General features: G+C 48.3%; 1 protein-coding gene across 2 annotated transcripts in view; it reads right to left on the reverse strand.

The window, feature by feature from the left end:
* FAM53A (family with sequence similarity 53 member A) overlaps positions 1-20,091 on the reverse strand; it is a 55,255-nt gene that overhangs the window by 27,550 nt on the left and 7,614 nt on the right. Inside the window, exons 1-4 of one of the 2 annotated variants that reach the window (XM_068149571.1) lie at positions 16,113-16,297; positions 7,842-8,090; positions 3,629-3,683; positions 160-959 (exon numbers count right to left, since the gene is read on the reverse strand). In XM_068149571.1, the coding sequence (XP_068005672.1) occupies positions 160-959; positions 3,629-3,683; positions 7,842-7,919 (933 nt within the window). In that variant the 5' untranslated portion in view covers positions 7,920-8,090; positions 16,113-16,297. Of the gene's footprint in view, positions 1-159; positions 960-3,628; positions 3,684-7,841; positions 8,091-16,112; positions 16,298-20,091 lie in introns of those variants that run through there. The other variant, XM_068149570.1, reaches the window with a different exon arrangement.

Here is a 20,091-nt window from a genome sequence, read left to right on the forward strand (position 1 = left end):
GGCATGGTTAAACCTCGCTCCGTGCGAGGCCGTGACGCACAGCGGCGCAAGGAGAGAAGGGAAGCTCCCAGCTCCAGAGGAGCAGCTGGCTGTCTCTGCAGGGTGAGGAGCTCTCTCTGCAAGGGCTCCCTTCCCAGACCAAGGAAAGCAAAATCTCACCCGTGTCATTTTAAAAAAGTCCAAGGAGGGCCTGTTCCACCGCACGTCCTCCTCCCGCCTGCGCTTTAGCCGGCTCTTCTTCTCGTTGAGCACGCAGGGCTGGGAGCGGCACCGCAGCAGCCCCTGCCGCCGGCTCAGCTCGGGCGTGGAGGTGGGAGTGCTGCTGGCTGAAGGCAAGAGGTTCCCGGTCTCCGTGATGTGCTCCTGGGACAGGGAGAGGCGGCGCCTCGGGTTAAAGTCACAAGGGCCTCCAGAGTTCCAGCGGGTGCTGGAGCTGGTGCTGCCCTCGCTGCTGTCCACGAAGCCGCTGCTGGCGGAGGAAGGCCTGGGGACCGGCGAGGTGTTGAAGCTGGTGACGGTGAAGACGTTGTTGAGCGAGAGGATGTTCTGCGGCAGGCTGATGCTTGTGCTTCGCTGCAGGGTGGCGCTGCCGTGGCTGTTGCAGCGCTGCAGGGTGGCGCTGCCGCCGCTGTTGCAGCGCCTCTTTGACACGGGAGTCCAGACCTTGGAGCTGCCGGGCTTCCACGGGGAGCGGCAGCGGGCCAGCTCGTCGGGCTCCGACAGGGACCTGCAGTGACGTTTGGTCGGTGGGGCCAAGGGCTGGCCCGAGTTCTCGTTCAGGTTGAGTTCGCTTATCCATCCCGACACCATCGAGGCGCTGGAAGGGTCCTGCTGCCACTGCAGAGCGCCATTGCTGGCCGTGCCGGTGCTGAACGGGCACACCGGGAAAGGGTAGGCTGAACTCCTTGTGTCCGTCTGGATTGCGCAACCCCCATTTAAAGCTTTCCAAGGACTCTCTTCTGAAAACACAAGAGAGATGCAGGTGAGAGACAGAAAGGAAAGAGACCTTTTGTTTTATACCTAGCTCGATGTAAAGCCACTTATCCACTGCTGTCTACAGCTACCTGAAGGGAGGTTGTAGCCAGGAAGGGGTTGGTCTCTTCTCCCAGGCAATCAGCACCAGAACAAGAGGACACAGTCTCAAGCTGTGCCAGGGGAGGTTTAGACTCAAGGTGAGGAGAAAGTTCTTCCCAGAGAGACTTGTTAGCCATTGGAATGTGCTGTGCAGGGAGGTGGTGGAGTCACCATCCCTGGAGGTGTTCAAGAGGGGATTGGATGCGGCACTTGGTGCCATGGTTCAGTAGTCATGAGGTGTTGGGTGACAGATTGGACTTTATGATCCTTGAGGTCTTTTCCAACCTTATTGATTCTATGATTGCCTGGAAGGATGAGCCACAAATGCTCAGCTTCATCAAAATCCCACATTCAAACAGAGGTAGGCAACTCCCAAACCATGAAGATATAATATTTCAGGAGCCAATCCAGGCATTTCCAGTACCTTGTTAACATTTCCTCCTCTACAGAGAAAGGGTTTTAGTGAGCAGCAGGGCCAGCTTCCTTACCTGCTTCCTAGCACACACGACACTGAAAAGCTGTAACAGGGACAACCAAATTGGATTAGCCAATCATGCCAGAACCCACCAGGGAATTGATTTCTTTCCATTTGAAATAAAGAGCAGGATAATCTCTGCTGTCCTTCATTTGGCTGTTTTACTAACACCTTACTCAAGAAATGTTACAAAGAGTTCATGTTCTGTGGTGTGAAAAACTGGACTGGAAATTACAAACAGTGTAAAGTGAAATCAGGCTGCAGGCTGATTTCCCCCCCCTCCAAGGGCAGGGGAGGAAAAAAATACAACCCTAACCCCCTAAAAATCTTAATTCAACACAAAAACTATCCCTGAAGAACCTGCTGCAAGCCTTGCTGTGAATACAGTGCCCAACTTCCCAGCTGAAGTGGCAGAGCTGGGTTAAAAGCAGGCTGCCAGCGAAGCCCCTCGCTCCTTTGTGAAGCCTTTCTTTGAGAACATTCTGCACATTTTACAGCTGTTCCTCCACATTATACAATGAAGTGTAAGAAGAGCTACAGCACTTTGGATGTGCAAATTGAAAAGCAGCAAAGGAAAGAGAAGGGGGAAAGAAAAACACCCACCCCGTTGGCCAGCTAACAGTGCTTCATGCTTGGTTAGAAAATCTGCTAATTTAAACCAATTAGCCAACTAAGTTTCACTGATCCCAGCTTTAAAGAAAGAGCATTTCAAGTTTTTTTTCCCCCCCTCTCTGCATATTAAGGACCTAGCTACAGCCCAACCATTAAGTACTTAACTATTCCTCTGGCTAAACTCAGTTTTGGAGTGATCAACAGATAAAGAAGATTTGTGCTGAGCAGCTCGAAAAGCTGCAAACCCAAATAGTTGTGCGTGTTCCATGCCCCAAGTATGTCGTGGATTATCCTGTTTATTTGGACCTTATTTAAAGAACACCCTATTGTCTCAAAATCATTTAGCTGTGCAGACAGCTGGCCTATTCAAACAACATGTTTTATTAGAATTCCTCTGTCCTTCCTCCTCCATTCTTTCAGATGGGTACAGCCACATACTGTGCTTTGCCTTAAGCATGTAAGCTCTTCAAGGCAGAGACCATCCATAATTCAATGCAAGTAAAACAGCCAACACAATGGGATCCAGATAATGTTTGAAACTCCTAACGTCGGCTGGAGGACAATTTCCGAGCTTGGGCTGCCCTGATTTAAAACAGTAAAGAAAAAAGTCCTTTTAGGAAGCTTTCTCCCAGGCTGGGAGGTTGGTTTGCAAAGTTTGTTCAAGAAAAAAAAAAGCCCAAGAGCTGGCTGTGTTTTCATTGTTGACATGGCAATGGTATTTAAGATAAAATAGTGTTTCCCTTTTGAAACCTCCCATAAACCCAGATTCACACTCAGAGGGAATCCCACTGAGCAGAGACAAATCCTCCATGCTTAAAAAAAAAAACCAACCCCACAGAACATGCAAAATCTGAAGTCCATCCTTTAATCAAGTAGCAACTAACTGGCATGTGTAAGGTTTTTGGATAGGTAACTTACTCTTCATTCCACTGAGACCAAGGAAAGGGAAAAGCAAACCAAACAGCAAAAAAAATCATCACTTATCACTAACTTGGATTTGACTGTTTTAGGGTTGTTTTTTTTGACAGACAATTTACCCAGTCCAGCAGGATCAAGAAGAGGGAAAAGCAAACCAAACTGGTTTGAAGGCACTGGACTTCAGCTTATGGTTTACACGGTGCTGAGTGTTTCACGGGGCAAAACATTTAAGGGGTGTGAAGATGTGAGAGCTTTCTGCCAGCTGAGGAACCCGAGGAGAGAGATGTGCAGCATGCAAACCAGCATGGCTCTGCTTCTGTACACCACAGATACTGAACCGAAAAAGTGTTACGAGGGCTTTTGCTATGCAAAGCAGATCACAAGCACAAAACTAACAACCAGCTATTCCCAGTATTGTTCAAAGAACAGCTTAAAGCAGCAGGCTCTACAGCAGCATGCTCCATCCCCCTCACCTTATTTACAAAAGAAAGGCTGCTTGCTATAGCAATTACCTCAGTCAAACACAGCTCAGGCTGCTGCAGAACTTACCGTTGATTTCGAAAGGGAACAAGCTGCCACTTTTGTTCAGCTTCTCAGATGAGTACTGAAATTAATCAGAAAGAAAAGAAGTTTTAACTGTGTGAAAGAGCGCACACACCCCAAGGAACCTGCGGGCAGGTCGCAGCTTCCCTGCGTGGGCACTCCAAACGCCTTTAGGACAGAGGGTTGCTGGGTCGTTTTGAAATTCCTCAGCAGCTCGTCCTTCTAACCGTCTTTCTGGCATCTTATGGTGAGGCTTTTCTGATCTATGGCTAAGTACCAAACGGTTTCGAGAGTTGCAGCACTACCCCATGTGAATAAACAGGCAGAATTAAGAGTGAGAATTCACCCCGATGAAAAAAAATCCTTGAGCCAGTCCTCATTTCAGGGGAGAGGAAATTACAGCCTGACAATTGGGTGGCCCTTTTCAACTTGAACAGGCAAAATGACTTCATCTTAAGCAGAGAGAAGGGAATATCTTATCTAAAGGTGTCCCTGCCCATGGCAGGGACTTGGAACTAGATGACCTTTAAGGACCCTCCCAAGCCAAACCATTCTAGGCTTCTGTGAAATAGAATAGACCAGACCAGACCTTCAAGATCGTGTCCAACCCAACCACCAATCCAACCCATCTAAACAACTAAACCATGGCACCAAACACCCCATCCAGTCTCCTCCTAAACACCTCTAGTGATGGTGACTCCACCACCTCCCTGGGCAGCACATTCCAATGGACAACCTCTCTGTCTGGGAAGAACTTCTTCCTAACATCCAGCCCAAACCTCCCCTGGCACAGCTTAAGACTGTGTCCTCTTGTTCTGGTGCTGGCTGCCTGGGAGAAGAGACCAACCCCCACTTGGCTACAACCTCCCTTCAAGTAGTTGTAGAGAGCAAGAAGGTCTCCCCTGAGCCTCCTCTTCTCCAGGCCAAGCAACCTCAGCTCCTTCAGCCTTTGCTGCAAGGGTGGTCAGGATAGAAACAGGCTGTCCAGGGAGGTGGTGGAATCCCCATCCCTGGAGGGGTTCATGAAACCTGTGGACATGGCAGTTGGGGTTTAATGGCGATGGTGGTGCTGGGTTGATGGTTGGATTCTCACTCTCTCTGTATAGAACTCCTTCCTGACATCCAACCTAAACCTCCCCTGGTGCAGCCTGAGACTGTGTCCTCTTGTTCTGGTGCTGGCTGCCTGGGAGAAGAGACCAACCCCCTCCTGGCTACAACCTCCCTTCAGGTAGTTGTAGAGAGCAATAAGGTCACCCCTGAGTCTCCTCCTCTTCTCCAGGCTAAGCAACCCCAGCACCCTCAGTCTCTCCTCACAAGGCTTGTGTTCCAAACCCCTCACTCCTAAGGGTCTCCAGAATGACCACTGCCCACATCAGGCTTTGCTAGCAAGCATTTTACATTTTCTTAGGTTCAGTGCAGCAAAAGGTTTTCTTGTTTCTTAAAGAGCCACTAAAACCAATCATTCCTACCCAAAAATCACCTTTTGCAGACTGACAGTTTGGGAAATGACAGTGAGGGGAGGGAACCACCACCAATAAACAACAAAAGCCATGCTTAAAGCAAGGTTTGTGTGGAAAAGGGCTTCAGAATTCACCATGAAGCTTTGCCAGGAGCAGCTGCACAGCAAGACAAGTTTGTGTGCAGAGTGCTTTCCATTTTCTTAACTAAGGTTACCTCCAAAATATCACCACAAAGGCATTCCTACATGGGATGTGTTTTGCAGGCAAAGCACAGAGCTTGCTCAAGAGGAGTCATGAATGGCTGAAGGCTCCATCAGAGCCCAAGAACAGTTCTTCATTCTCCCATCACCACCAGGGTGGAGAGGAAGGCTGCTTTAGAAGAGAGCAGCACCCTTGATGTGAACACTGCTCTGTGTCCAGGCAGAGCAGACAGTGCTGTACACACACACACACACACACACTTCCTTCCTAGAGACAAAGTCAATTTTTAAACAAACATCCTTGGGCTACAAAGCTTTTCTTTCCTGCTGTATAGCAACAGAGGGGGTGCTGCTGACAACTTCATATCCTTCAGCTCCACAGACAAGACACAAATGCTAAGGCAGGGTAACATTCCCTTGGTGCTACTGTTTTAGAGGTAGGAAACAATGGAATTGATGAAAGGACAGGATTTTAGTCAACAGATGGTTGATCAACATCTGCATGAGACCAATCACTTGTTTTTCACTTTGCATTTGTATCTGCAGCAGCATTTATAGCTTCCTTTTACTGAAAGCTACTTTGAGTAAGCAGCTGAACTGAACCCCAAGTCTGAATCTCCATCAGCTTATGGAATGAATCACTCACACTATCAGAAGTCTACAACCTGACAGCAGGAGCAGCAGTCACTGCTACTGGCTGCTTTTTACAACTGCTGTTGCCAGTTACAGAAATACAGAGTCACAGAGCTGTTTGGGTGGGAAAAGCCCTCTGAGTCCAACCATCAGCCCAACACCACCATGGCCACTAAAGCATGTCCCAAAGGGGGACATTGAAAAAGTGGGATCACAGACACCATCTGGCTACAGTGCTCTGTAACAGACAGCAACCCTGTCCTCAGAGCCTTCTGATCAGCTCCTGGTGAAGTCAGTGCTCAGCTCCATGACCAAGCAGACACAATACACACTGCAACTTAACATGACTCTGGATCAACAACCATTTAAGATACAGAAGGCTAATTCTTTGGAGATTCAGACCAAACCCAGGGCTAAGAATGCCACAAGTGACATCATAAGAAGGAAAGGGGCAGGAAGCTGCAGTGTTTCCAGTAAAAGCTCAAGGCACTGAAATAAGAGGGAGAAGTAGTCAAGGATCTCCTTTACGATACACACTTGACTTCCTATCACACTACAACCACTTGGAAACACTATCTGGTGCTGTACTTTAATGATGTCTGGAAGTCCAAGCTTGAGTAGACTATCAGGCTGTAAATTGTTTATAGAGAAGGGAGGATCTTTTTATCCACCCAGCACATGACAGAAGTCCCTCCAGATATGATTAACAGGGCACTGAACCAGTTTATCAGCTCTCCTGGGGTGGCTATGCCCTACCCTCCCCCGCTCATCCCCTTTGTGTTAGGATCCACCTGAAGCTTCCTGGATGAAGAGGGTTTTCTGTTTTATCACCCTCAAGGAGTGACTGCAGTCATGAAGAACCTTGACAGAGCAGTCTGCCTCCCTCTGCCACAAGGAAGTGTTCCTTACAGTAAGGCCAAGTTATTCAACATGGCAGTCTTCCTGAAGTGCAAACTCAAGAGGTCATGCCACAGCCATCTCCTGCTTTTAAAAGAGATGTTAAAAAACCCCACTGAGATCCAGTGCCTCTGGAGAGCTTCCTGGGGTCAGAAAAGCCCATTTAAGATAGAGAGACACAAAGTAAACCAAACAAGCTTCATGCAAGAAAGTGGGTCTGTGGTGAAATGCTTCTTCAAAAGCAGAACCTCTTCTTGTGCATTGGGAAATGGGGGTGTTCAGCCTGGAGAAGAGAAGCCTGAGGGGAGACCTCATCAGTCTCTACAACTCCCTGAAAGGAGACTGAAGTGAGGGGGGTTGGTCTCTTCACTAATAAGAAGTGACAAGATGAGAAGAAACAGCCTCAAGTTGCACCAGGGCAGGTTTACAGTTGGACATTAGAAGATACTTCCCTGAAAGGGTTGTCAAAGACTGGAGCAGGCTGCCTAGGGAGGTGGTTGAATCCCTATCCCTGGAGGTGTTTTCAAAGAGGTACTGGGGGCCATGGTTTAGCACCAGCCTTTGGAGAGTTAAAGAATGGTTGCACAAGATGATCTTAAAGCACTTGCCAGCCAAAGTGATTCTGATTCTGTCCTACAAGGAAGATGGACACCATACAGATCCTTACACTTCCTGAGGGCACCACATCAACAGCTTCATCACATTTTTCTCCTCAGTCTCCTTTCCTTTAGACTAAACCACCCCAGTTCCCCCAGCTGCTTCTCACCAGACCTGTCCTCCAGACCCTTTGCCAGCTTCACTAATTTCTCTGGACCTACTCCAGCACCAAAATGCCTGCCTTGTAAAGGCTAAGAACTGAAACTTCAGTGTGTGGTGCTCTGTGTCCTTGCTACAATTCTCACCCATTTTCCAGCCCAGCCTTGACCAGCTGACTCCTGGCTGATCTACCTTCCTGAACTTGTGCAGCTCGCAGTCACCTCTCTCCCTGGCACCCCACTGCCATTAAATGGTATGTTGGCAGATGCTTACCAGATTGATATTGTAGGTTTTACAGGTCAGATCATCCAAGCTCTGGTTCTGCAGCTTTTCTGTTATTAGTGTTACCATGGTAGTTGCTCCTTTTCCACTGCTCACACAGAAGTGTTGGAGGTGCTTCAGTCTTCAGTTTCAGTACTCATGAGCCATTTTTTCTGGTTTGGCTTCAAGTCTTGAGATTTATGCTTCCATCTTATTGCCAAGGTTTATTCCCAATGCTGTCAGTGTATCATGTCTGGTTTTCTGTAAGATTGGGACAGAAAACACAGGAGAGAAAAAAAAGAGTCAGAAAAGTTCTTATGTAGCTCACAGTTAGCATTGCAGTAACAGCAGTAGTGTTTGGCCCAGTCATTCAGGCAGGTAGAGCACTCTGACCATTGCCTCCTGCTGCAGACTCAGATTCACAGAGTGGTTTGGGTTGGAAAGGAACTTCAAGACCATGCAGTTCAACCCCCTTGCTCAAAACCTCATCTAACCTGGCTGTGAACACCTCCAGGGAGGGGGCATCCACAGCCTCCCTGGGCAACCTCTTCCAGTGTCTCCCCAGCCTCACTGTCAAGAACTTCTTCCTCATCTCCAGTTTAAGCCTCCCCTCCACATCTCCATTCATGGAAAAACACTCCTGTTGAGATCTCATGCATTACAGGAGGGAGATGGGACTCAAACAGTAAAGATCAGGATATTATTTGGCTGTTTCCTGTTTGACTGATTCTATCTAGGATGATTATCCAGGGCAGAAGACTGGAGCTTTCCCTCAACTCCTACAGAAGTCTTTGCCAGCTAAACTTAATACTATGTTGCCATGCACCAGTAGAGAAAGGGAGGCTACCAAGAAGGTGGAAACTCTTTACAAGGACTCCCATGGAAAAGACAAGTGGTGATGAGGACAAGGTCCTGGTGAGGAGATTCCCATTGGACTCCAGAGAGAATGGCTCCCCAGGAGAAGAGTTGGACACTGGAATCATCTTCCAAAGGAAGCAGTGGAATCCCTTCCATGGGATGATTTCAAGACTCAGTTTGACAGGGTGCTGGGCAAGCTCATTTCAACTACACCATCACCTTGAAAGGTTGGAGCAGATGATCTTGGGGTGGCCTCCCACCTGGCATTTGGTGAAACCAGACCAGCACATGAAGCATGCAGGCCCCCACCACACTGCCCTGTCCAATACCATTTGCAGCCATTCTACCACATTGCTCCATCACTAAACCCTTCTTAACAAGCAGAGTGGAGCAGGGAGTTAACTCAAATGCTGCATCCACTTCCCAAACCCTCAGCTACTTCTAACAGATCCTGTGTGCTTTTTGCTGTTTTAAAGCTTCTATAATTGCTACCTGTCAGCAAACACCCCACCTGAAATGTGTAAGCAGGCCAGATTACCACACACCTAAAAGCATCACTGACAAAAGCTGAGATATCTTTATCCTGGGAGCAGTCAGATAAATCCAAAGCTCCAGGTTCACCAGCTGCCTCTCTCCATCCTAAACATCCTCTACAGAATCTCTTCTCCTCCCTCTCCTCCCACAGCATCACCAACCCTTTAGCTGCTGCAGGATCACTCCTGTCTCCCACCAGTCTTTAGTAGTTGGTTATTCCTACCCCAGCAAACAGACCTCTGTGCTTTCCTCAACTCCACCTCACTCTTTCACTTCTCAAGAACCAGAACAAAACCACAGGACTTCAACTTCTTCATTTTCCTCCTTCTACCATCAAGTCTTTCAGAGTTACCACAGTTCTTTCAAGTGCACTTCCAGTTTTCAAACCCAAGCCCTGCAACAGCTTTCATTCTCATTTCTTCACAGCACCTTCAGCCAACTCCCTTCCCATAATCACAGAGTTGCTGTGGTTGCAAAAGACCTCTAAGACCATCTGTGGTGGTTTGACACGCCATCCAGTCCAACCATCAACCCAACAGCACTGTGGTCACTAAACCATGCCACCAGGTGCCACATGCAGAGGTTTCCTGAACACCTCCAGGGATGGTGACTCCACAACCTCACTGGGCTCCTGCACCCTCACACTAAGGAAGCTTCCTCTCATGTTGAGGTGGAACTTCCTCTGTTCCAGTTTGTGTGTGCCCCTTGTCCTATCACACCATTGGAGAGCCTGCCCCCTTCTTCTAGCCCTCAACCCTTCAGATACAAGTATCAATAAGATTCCCCTCTCAGGCTATTCTTCTCTAGACTAAACAGCCCCAGGTCTCTCAGCCTCTATTCAGACAGATGTTCCTGTCCCACCATCATCCTCATAGCCTTTGTTGGACACTGCAGTATATCCCTGTCCCTCTTGAACTGGAGAGCCCAGAACTGGACACAACGGTCCAACTGCGGTCTCACCAGAGCAGGGTAGAGGAGAAAAAGAACCTCCCTTGACCTGCTGAACATGATCTTCCTACACCAACCATCAACCACTTCACCTTCACAGCTGTCTGCTGTGTAACTGCTTCCCTTGGTCTGAGAGCTGTCCCATCATGACACTCTCTGCCCAGTTTTGGCCTCATTCTCAGACCTACTTTTATTTGCTCTAAGGTGCTTACAAATGCTCCTCAACCACAAATAACTCTACCCAGAGATGTGAAGATTCCACTGGTCTATTTTTACTGAGCATGTCCTATCTTTCAGGAAAGCACCCAGCCACTTGAAGCATTGCTACCACATCTTGTTCTGAACTCACACCAAGTCTAATATCAAAACCACTCAGGGTTGATAAGCTCACCACTAAAAGCTACACACACCCTTTTCAGTGTCAGCATCTGCCAAAGCCAAGTATGGCTCAAGAAATACTCTGCAAGGCTAAGGGCAAGGGTTGGAACAGGGCAATATTCAGTGGCAGGACCAACCACCACCATGGCATGGATTGGAAGGGACCTTCAAGACCACCTAGTTCCAACCCCCCTGCCATGGGCAGGGACACCTCCTACTAGACAAGGCTGCTCCAGGGCCCATCCAGCCTGCTTTATAACACCTTCAGGTTTGGAGCCTCCACAACTGCTCTGGCCAGCTTGTTCCAGTGTCTCTCCACCCTCAGGAGGAAGAATTTCCTCCTAATGTTTCATCTAAATCCAGCTTCTTCCATGGCACAACTGAACATCATCACAGCCCCTTTTAAACCTGGTGAAGGTTAAACTAGATCTAAACATCCAGAATAGGAATCAGAAATTGCCCACCAAGCACCCTGTTCAGCACCCTGTGCTTGGCTAATGCTGATCCAGAGCAAGCCACCAGATCAGGCATATGCTGTGGGCATCAGCACTGACTCTTCTACACTAAATATCTGTTCCTCCTGGGCAGTCCTTCTTGCTGTTTATGATGCCACCTCTCTGGAGGTGTTCAAGGCCAGGCTGGATGGGGCCTTGAGCAACCTGTCTAGTGGAAGGTGTCCCTGCCCATGACAGGTGAGTTGGAACTAGATGATCTTCAAGGTCCTTTCCAACTCAAACTATTCTATGAAGAAACATGACCATCACCACACTCTCCCAATGAAAGCCAATACAAGTTGCAGTCTGGTGTATCTCAGCTGCCATCACAACTGCCAGCACATCTTCCTCTCTAGCTCCTTGGCTACCCACTGCAGGATGCCAGCAGAAGGCTGTTTGCTGCCACACCAAGAATGAGAGCAAGGAATTTGCACAGTTGGATAAAAGCAAAGCACTTCCTTTTGTCTGGGGTAAAGGTTGTTTCCCAGCTGGATCAGTTCCCCAGCCTGGTTAGCTATGAACTAGACAAACTCTTGTGTGGGCATGGTGTGGGACTGTGACACTGCTTCGAGAACTTCCCAGGACACCTGTGCCCAACAACTCAGGAAAGAGGAAAGCAAGCAAAAAGCCAGGGAGGAAAGCTGGCTGGCATCAGCCTGTCCCACACCAGAATTACCAATTAGATGTCCCCTTCTGAGGCATGGTTTGAACATCAGCTGCTCCTATTTTCCTCCTCCAATGCACACTCTTTTGGCTAGTGAAACTTCCCAGCTCAAGATGATTTGAAGTCACCCCTGGAGCCTCACCACCTTAACCCAAAGAGACCAAAGTCCTGGTTCACTCCAGTCAAGCTCTTTATCCTTTACTGGGAATTGCTTCCCTTTCCTCCATGCTCCCAGTTCACACTGGCTGTTACAAGATGAGATTCTTAGCAGTCCCTCCAGCTCCACTAGCCTGCTGGCATTGACACTACCAAGAATTACTTCCAAGCCTTACAAGCTTCTGGCCCCCAATCCTTCACACAAGGATGTTCCTTCCATTACTCCTCTGCAATGGAAAAACCTTGTGTGGCTTTTGTTTGTTTCCATACCTTCTGGTCTCTATTTAATGGACTCACAGACAGGAGACTGGTTACTGTATCTCTTCTTCCCAAGGCTGGCTGAAGGCAGCCAACTTCCATTTTCAGCCTCTCCTTATCATGCGCTTTGTGCTCATCAACCTGAACCCCTCCCCAACTGCTCTGCACTTCAAACCAGGTGGATTTTCAGTAACAGGAACCATTTGACCATGTCAAACATCAGGGCAATGTAGATCCTGCTGAACCTGCATTTCCCCATCTGCCTCATGGCCTAGATCTTGGCACAAGCAAGTTTTGCCTACCACTGTGGGTAGCTGCCCTGCTTTCTGCACAACCTGCAAGCACACTCCAAAGATACACACCTCTGCTGTCACCAAGTCTCTACAGGCAGCAGCTGAGCCAAGCCATGCAAGTTCAAACACCAAGATCCTCCAAGCCTTGGGGTAATAACAGGCACCTTTGGGAGCTCCAAGTTGGATGAAGTCCCACAAGACCAGGGCCACCTTTCCCTGAGCTTGAGGAGGCAGAACAATGAGCTAACTGAGCTATCCAAGATAAACACACACCACCAAAGATGGGAGTCAGCCTTAATCTTAGTAGGATCTCCTCAAGATGGGGGTGTAGAGGTGAGGTGATGGGGAAGAGAAGCTGCTTCTGTTGCTGAAAGTTGGGGACTGCTGATAAGGAATAAATGGAAGGTAAAAATGAAACTCCCAATGCAAGCCAAAGCTGAGCTGGCTCACAGCTGGAGAATGGGAACTGATGGAGCCAGCCTCACCACTGCAGAATAGAATAAGCCAGGTTGGAAGAGACCTTCAAGATCATCACGTCCAACCTATCAACTAATCCAACACCACCTAATCAACTAACCCATGGCACCAAGCACCCCATCAAGTCTCCTCCTGAACACCTCCAGTGATGGTGACTCCACCACAACCCTGGGCAGCACATTCCAATGGCAAATCACTCTCTGTGTAGAACTTCCTCCTAACCTCCAGCATAAACCTCCCCTGGCACAGCTTGAGACTGTGTCCTCTTGTTCTGGTGCTGGTTGCCTGGGAGAAGAGACCAACCCCCACCTGGCTACAACCTCCCTTCAGGTAGTTGTAGAGAGCAAGAAGGTCTCCCCTGAGCCTCCTCTTCTCCAGGCTAAGCAACCCCAGCTCCCTCAGCCTCTCCTCACAGGGCTGCGCTCCAAGCCCCTCACCAACTTTGTTGCCCTTCTCTGGACACATTCCAGCAAGTCAACCTCCTTCCTAAACTGAGGGGCCCAGAACTGGACACAGGATTCAAGGTGCAGCCTAACCAGCACAGTGTCCAGGGGCAGAATGACCTCCCTGCTCCTGATGCAGGCCACTCCCAGTTCTATAACACATGGTGAAGTCTGAGACACGCAGGTTTCTTGTTCCATCTCTATAGTACTCGTAAAGAGAAGGTTTACTGCTTGAGAACTTCAGCCACAAGTAGTAATGACAGTGGGGGGAAAAAATATCTCTGCTGCAATGAAGGGGAGAGAAGAAATGCTCCTGTCACGAATTCTCTCTCTCCTCAGTGACGTCACTGGGGCCCTTTTTTTGGGAAGACTACTAAAAATACAGATCATCCAACCCCCAGTCAATTAAAGGATGTCAGAGGCTCATCCAGTTTGACAACCTACTTTCAAAGAGATGAAGAGTCCTGATGAAGAACATAAAGCCAATTCAACAAAAAAAAAACCCTCTCTGCTTGGCTCTAAGAAAGTAAGGCAGCCAGACTCATTTCCAACCCACTCCTCCTCCTCCTCTGCATCCTGCAGGACAAAATGTTCCAGCAACAGCTCAGCTCACTGGGAAAATTTCACACAATCAGAATGGTAGGGGTTAGAAGGCACCTCTAAAGATCAGCCAGTTCGACCCCCCAGCCAGAGCAGCATCACCTAGAGCAGGTCACACAGGAACGCACTGAGAGATCTTCTAAGTCTCCAGAGAAGGAGACTCCAAAACCTCTCTGGGCTGCCTGCTCCAGGGCTGTTTGGAACACTTGAAACACTTCTCTGGCAGCTCCATCTTGGATAAAGCAGAGAAGACCCAAGATTTCAGATAACATCAATGTAGGTGCTTCCTCATGAGCACAACCCCATTTCTTTCTGCCTACTCCACTAAAATTGTTTTAGGTGTTTAAGCCCAGGCTGGATGAGGCTCTGGCCAGCCTGATCTAGTGTGGGGTGTCCCTGTCCATGGCAGGAAGGTTGGAACTCTATGATCCTTGTGGTGCCTTCCAGCCCTGACTGATACTATGATAAAATTATCCAGTGTAAACACACAAGGTTGTTCTTGCTTTGCTGTTCCTTTATTTCCTGCTCTTCAGAGAGCTACATGGAACCCTTATTACCAACAATCCCATACTTAGCCAGCTCCCAGCAGAAGGATTAGCTGGAGTCAAAATTCCAACTGGGATAAATAGGTCCTTTAAAATATTATATCTGCTTCAGCAAGCCAAAGCAGCTAATCAGGCCTGCTGTACTAACTCCAGATCTACATCTGCTTTGCTACTGGACCCTAGATGAAAGATGTGGGCTGGGTGGGGTTTTCGTTTTGGCCTCCCAGCACTTTGTGCAGTGTCCAAGAAACCTTTCCAAACTGAAATTTCCACCTCAAATACTGTGTTCCACTTCTTATGTCCCCAGCATTAAGAAGGACACAGAGCTGCAGGAGTGAGTCCAGAGGAGGACCACAGAGAAGATTCAAAGGCTGAAACACTTCTGCTATGAAGATAGGCTGAGAGACCTGGGGTTGTTCAGCCTGGAGAAGACTCCAGGCTGCCTTCCAATACCTGAAGGGATCCTACAGGAAGGCTGGAGAGGAACTTTTCATAAGTGTCTAGCAACAGGACAAAGGGGAATGGTTTGAAGCTGAGGGAGAGCAGGGTTAGACTGGATCTGAGGAAGAAGTTCTTCAGTATGAGGCTGGTGAGACTCTGGAACAGGCTGCCCAGGGAGGTTGTGGGTGCCTCCTCACTGAGGAGGTTCAAGGCCAGGTTAGATGAAGCCTTGAATGGCTGAGTCTAGTTGAGAGGCATCCCTGCCTATGGTGGGAAGCTTGGAGTAGATGATCTCTAAGAGTTTCTTCCAACCTAAGCCATTCTGTGGCTCTGTTGAAACTGTTTCACAATTGTCTAGCAAAGCCAACTTAAACAGGAGCTCCTCTCCCTGAAAAGTTCAGCTGTGACAAAATAAGGGAAGGCTCAACAACACTCTCTGCACAGGCTCAAACTCAAATTGTTAGCTCCATCATTAGCAATTCAGAGTTTCTTTTTCAAGACTAAAGAGATTTCTTCAGCTACAGATTCTCTCAGCTTTCTCCACACAAGGCTTTCATAAGCCAGTTTATTAGAAGGAAGCCTCAATCTTCGGAGGTGTTGAAGCCTGGATTAAGGCTGTCACAAGTCCAGCACAGAACTGCAAACAGGGACAAGAAAAATAGGTTAGAAGGCATTGTGACGGCCACTGAAGTCAAGTTTCTCAGCTACTCCACATGCTCCAGAAGCAGGAATAGCAAGAGCTGAAGAGTGTCTACTGAAGAACATCCCTCAGTTAACATGCAAGACAGGACTAGAGTTCACCACTTTTGAGGTTGAAAAACTGGGATTTGGGTTGTTACTGCCTCCAGAGACAGACAAGAATAGATACGAGGGCTGCTTGCCTCAGTCGCCTCAAATCACTATGGAGCCCAGGATTTCACTGTTTTGACCCTAAACCATCTTAATTCTAACAGCAACTGGTCCCTGAGACAGCTGTGACAAAATAGACACCATCACTAAAATCAGGCTGCATCCTGCACTCCGTTCTACTCCATCTCCCACACTTCAGAGGTGAGTGCTCTGAGTAGGAGGAAGCCAAGCCTCAACCATCACACACAGCCTTGGGAGCCCATCTTAATTAAACCCATTGCAGCAAATCCCTTCAAGTCAGAGGGAACAAGGAGTGCTCAGAGTTTCCCAACTGGAAAAGCAGACCTTGTGAAAAGCCTTCTCAGTGAGATGGAGAAAAGCTGCAAGAAGCAGCAGCAGCAGCGAACAACATCCTGGGTTAAGATGGTGGCTTCCAGTCTGCAGAACTCACAGCCAGGTCATGTGCTGGAGAAAAGGTAACACCACTTTGGTGAGCAAGATGTCGCAGTCTTCGGGGGCAGAACTCATCCAACTTCACTGAGAAACACACAAAATAAAGACCTAAACTGGTTACTAAAATTTTTAAAGGCAGATGAGCTGCCAGTGAGTCCAACCAGCAGCCCACCACCACCACGGGCATTAAACCACATCACAGAATGCCATGGCCACACGTTTCTTCAACACTTCCAGGGATGGGGATGCCACCAGCTCCATGGGCAGCCTCTTCCAATTTCTGACCACTCTTGCAAAGAAATTTTTCCTAGTCTCCAACCTAAAGCTTCCCTGGCACAGTTTCAGGCCATTTCCTCTCCTTCTATCATCTGATACTAGGGAGAACTGACCAAGCCTCACCTCACTGCAACCTCCCTTCAGGGAGCTGTAGAGAGCAATGGTGTCTCCCCTCAGCCTCCTCTTCTCCAGATTGAAAACCCCCAGTTCCCTCAGCTGCTCCTCACCAGACCTGTTCTTTAGCCCCTTCACCAACTTTGTTGCCTTCCTCTGGACTTGCTCCAGCCCCTCAATGCCCTTCTTGGCATGAGTGGCCCAAAACTGAAGCCAGTGTTTGAGGTGCGGCCTCACCAGTGGCACGCATGCAACCTGCTCCCCAAACACACAGAGCTAATAAACCTTCTCCTGTTTGCTTTCAGGTTCATCCTGAAGAGTTTAAGATACAAAGCCCAGCTGGTAGGTTTGGTTTTATGATCCCAGGCGTGACATGTTCTTGCTGGAGGCCTCGGGCCAGGTGAAAAGCTCTGGAGTTAACCTGCTGCTGCTTGGTATTTCAGGGAACTAATGAGCTCAGTCATCCTCAGCCAGGGAAGTCTTCCTAACCTTAGCTTGAGTACAACTATGGAAATTAAAAACAAGGAACCTATGGCAGGCCAAATATTTTTCAGTAAATAGTACAGCTGGTGAACTGCAGCTCAAGCTAAATTTAGAGCTCAAGTGCTTAGCAGTGTTCTGTAAATATCCATACATCTCAGTGCTCGCAGTCACATGAAATACACTTCCCCCGAGCCTTGCTGTCCTAATTCTTCATTCTACAACTAACATTTCCCTCTCATGACAAAATATTACACCCAATTTAGTGGTGCAAGAGAACTTTCAGTCTTTGGCTCAAAATTCTACCTCTGCAGAAGAGCATTGTGCAGCTGCACTGAACCACAGAATGCATCAAGTTGGAAGGGACTCTCCAAGGCCTTCTCGTCCAAGCCCCAAGCAGTCAGCAGGGACATCTCCAACTAGATCAGGTTGCTTGGTGCTCCATCAAGTTTGACCTTGAAAGTCACCAGGGATGAGGCCTCCATCATATCTCCAGGCAACTGTTCTAACATTTCACCACCCTCATTGTCAAGAGCTTTCTCCTAACGTTCAACCTAAATCTCCCCTCCTCCAGTTTCAAACCATTACCCCTCATCCTATCACCACAAGCCCTTCTACTAGACAGTCCCTCCCCAGGCTTCCTGTAGGTCCCTTTCAGATACTGGAATCCAACTCTAAGGTCTCCTTGGAGCCTTCCCTTTTCCAGGCTGAACAGCCTCAACACTCTCAGCCTACCCTCACAGGAGAGCTGCTCCAGCCCTGATGTATGAATGAGCTCCCAGTTGTGCCTATCCTTATTTCAGCAGTTCATCACAAATACCTATTTTCACATAAACCCCCAAAGTCACTTGGAGTAAGAGCTATGCAAGACTAAGGTTCTGTGCAGGCTTGCATAGCATGGCTAAAGCCTTCTGCTGTATTATCTGCCTTTTGAGAGCATGAAAGTGCTCTGAATAGATAGGAGATAGGGTGCCCAACAGACAACCAAGCTCCCTCTCAAGGCCCAAATGTCTTCTCAATCGTCGCTGACCATCTGTAATTTGCTAGCCAAGGAACTTGAATTCATCTGGCAGGAGACACCACCTCAAAAGATGGCACACTGAAAGGCCTCCAGTTATACAACACCCATCTAGTTCCATGAGCCATTAAAAGAAGAGCCCAAGTAGCAAGGAAATGAATCTATGAAAGCTCCTGCGTGGGCAGCAAAGGGGCAGAAGGTGTCAGTCAGTAACCAAGTAAAATGGGCTCCACTCCAATTACTACATGGAAAAATAGCTCAGTTTTATTTGAGCATAAAAATACCAGGTTAAAAAAAAACAGAAGGGGGAGAGCCTCCAGTTTAATCTTCACTGCCTGGGACAGAAAGCTAGCAGCTTTAAATGGCAGCAGGTAAGGCAAGTCAAGCACGTAACATCTGCAGACAACAACAGTGCAAAAGAGGACAGAACCATGTGTCCTCCCACTTGGGCAATTCCCTTTACAGATGACTGCATTCTGACAAGATCAGCTTCTGGTAACCAAGTTGAAGGACAAAACAGTAAAGATTTACCTGATAAAGTCAACAGTAAAAGAATGTCCTTTCAGTTCTTCACCTGAAAATTTCCCATCTTTCAAATCAGCTTTCAGGGCTGATAAGAGGAGTGCTTTATCTAAGCACACTTTAAAATAAGCCTCTGAAATGACATCTGGCTTCCTGGCAGCTTCACTCATGCAAAGGTTAAGCATACAGGCTGCTGCATAAAGCAAGGACATCTTTCCTGCTGAAGATCTAAAACATCAAACCACCACGCTGGGGGAAGTCACTGCGCCCAAGCACCTGGACCCACCAAGCACTGAAGTGATAAACAAGCTTCTGACAGCTGCAGCCTTGCTCTGCAGGTGCAAGAGGCATTTACCTCGTTTCAGTTGGGCTGGGCTTAACAATCAGTTCAACAGCTACTTCAGGATTTAGAAATAGGTTTGGGTTTTGTTCAGCGCTCTCAGATCTCCTGCTCAAGCGAGAACAGGGTGAGGGGGAAGGGAAGGTCCTCCTGAACCAGTTCCAAAGTGTAAGGCTGTTTATCTAACAACTGGAAAGTTTAGTCCCAGGGATACATGGTTATTTTGCAACTGATTCTAGCACTAGAATTTGAGCATTATACTTGGTACAGGAAAAACTCCCACAGCCAAGCACTGGACCACCCTGAGCAGTTCCACCTCCACCAGCTTCTGCGGTAGTCTCCACAGCCAGGCTTGCCCAACAGCATCACTGACAGCAGGACTCATCTACCTGTGCATGTAGAGGGCAGATATAGGCATTCTGTAGTGAGGGTGCTGAGACACTGGAGCAGGGTGCCAGGAAAGGCTGTGGATGCCCCCACCCTGGTGGTGTTCAAGGCTAAGTTGGATGAGACCTTGAGCAAGCTGTGCCAGTGGAAGGTGTCCCTGCCAGTGGCAGGGGGTTGGAACTGAATGATCTCGGAGGTCACTTCCAACCCAAACCATCCTAGGAATCGATGAGCTCAAGCCTGGAAAAGGCCCCTGGGCAGGCTGGCTGGGGCTCTGAGCAACTCAGTCTGGAACAGAACAAACCAGGTTGGAAAAGACCTTTGACATCATCAAGTCCAATCTATCACCCAACACCATCTAATTAACTAAACCATGGCACCAAGCACCCCAGCCACTCTCTTCCTAAACACCTCCAGGGATGGTTACTCCACCACCTCCCTGGGCAGCACATTCCAATGGTCAATCTGTCTTTCTGTGAAGAATCTCTTCCTAATATCCAGCCTGAACCTCCCCTGGCACAGCTTGAGACTGTGTCTAGGGCAAGCCGAGGCCACTTTGCAAATGCTTCAAATGAAAATTCCAGAACTTGTACATTCAGGGTCTTTTACCATGGACAAAAAGTCACACCTGCCTCACTCTTCATGCAGAAATAGATCAGGTCCAATCACCTTCTGTGGCAGTAGGCACATTTCAGCAGTATCCTGTTGTATCCTTCTCCTCTGAGCAGCAGAAC

The sequence above is a fragment of the Melanerpes formicivorus genome, unplaced genomic scaffold, assembly GCF_026170545.1.
Source record: "Melanerpes formicivorus ecotype bairdi unplaced genomic scaffold, bMelFor1.0.p_v2 SCAF_18, whole genome shotgun sequence".
NCBI classification, from domain to species: Eukaryota; Metazoa; Chordata; class Aves; order Piciformes; family Picidae; genus Melanerpes; species Melanerpes formicivorus.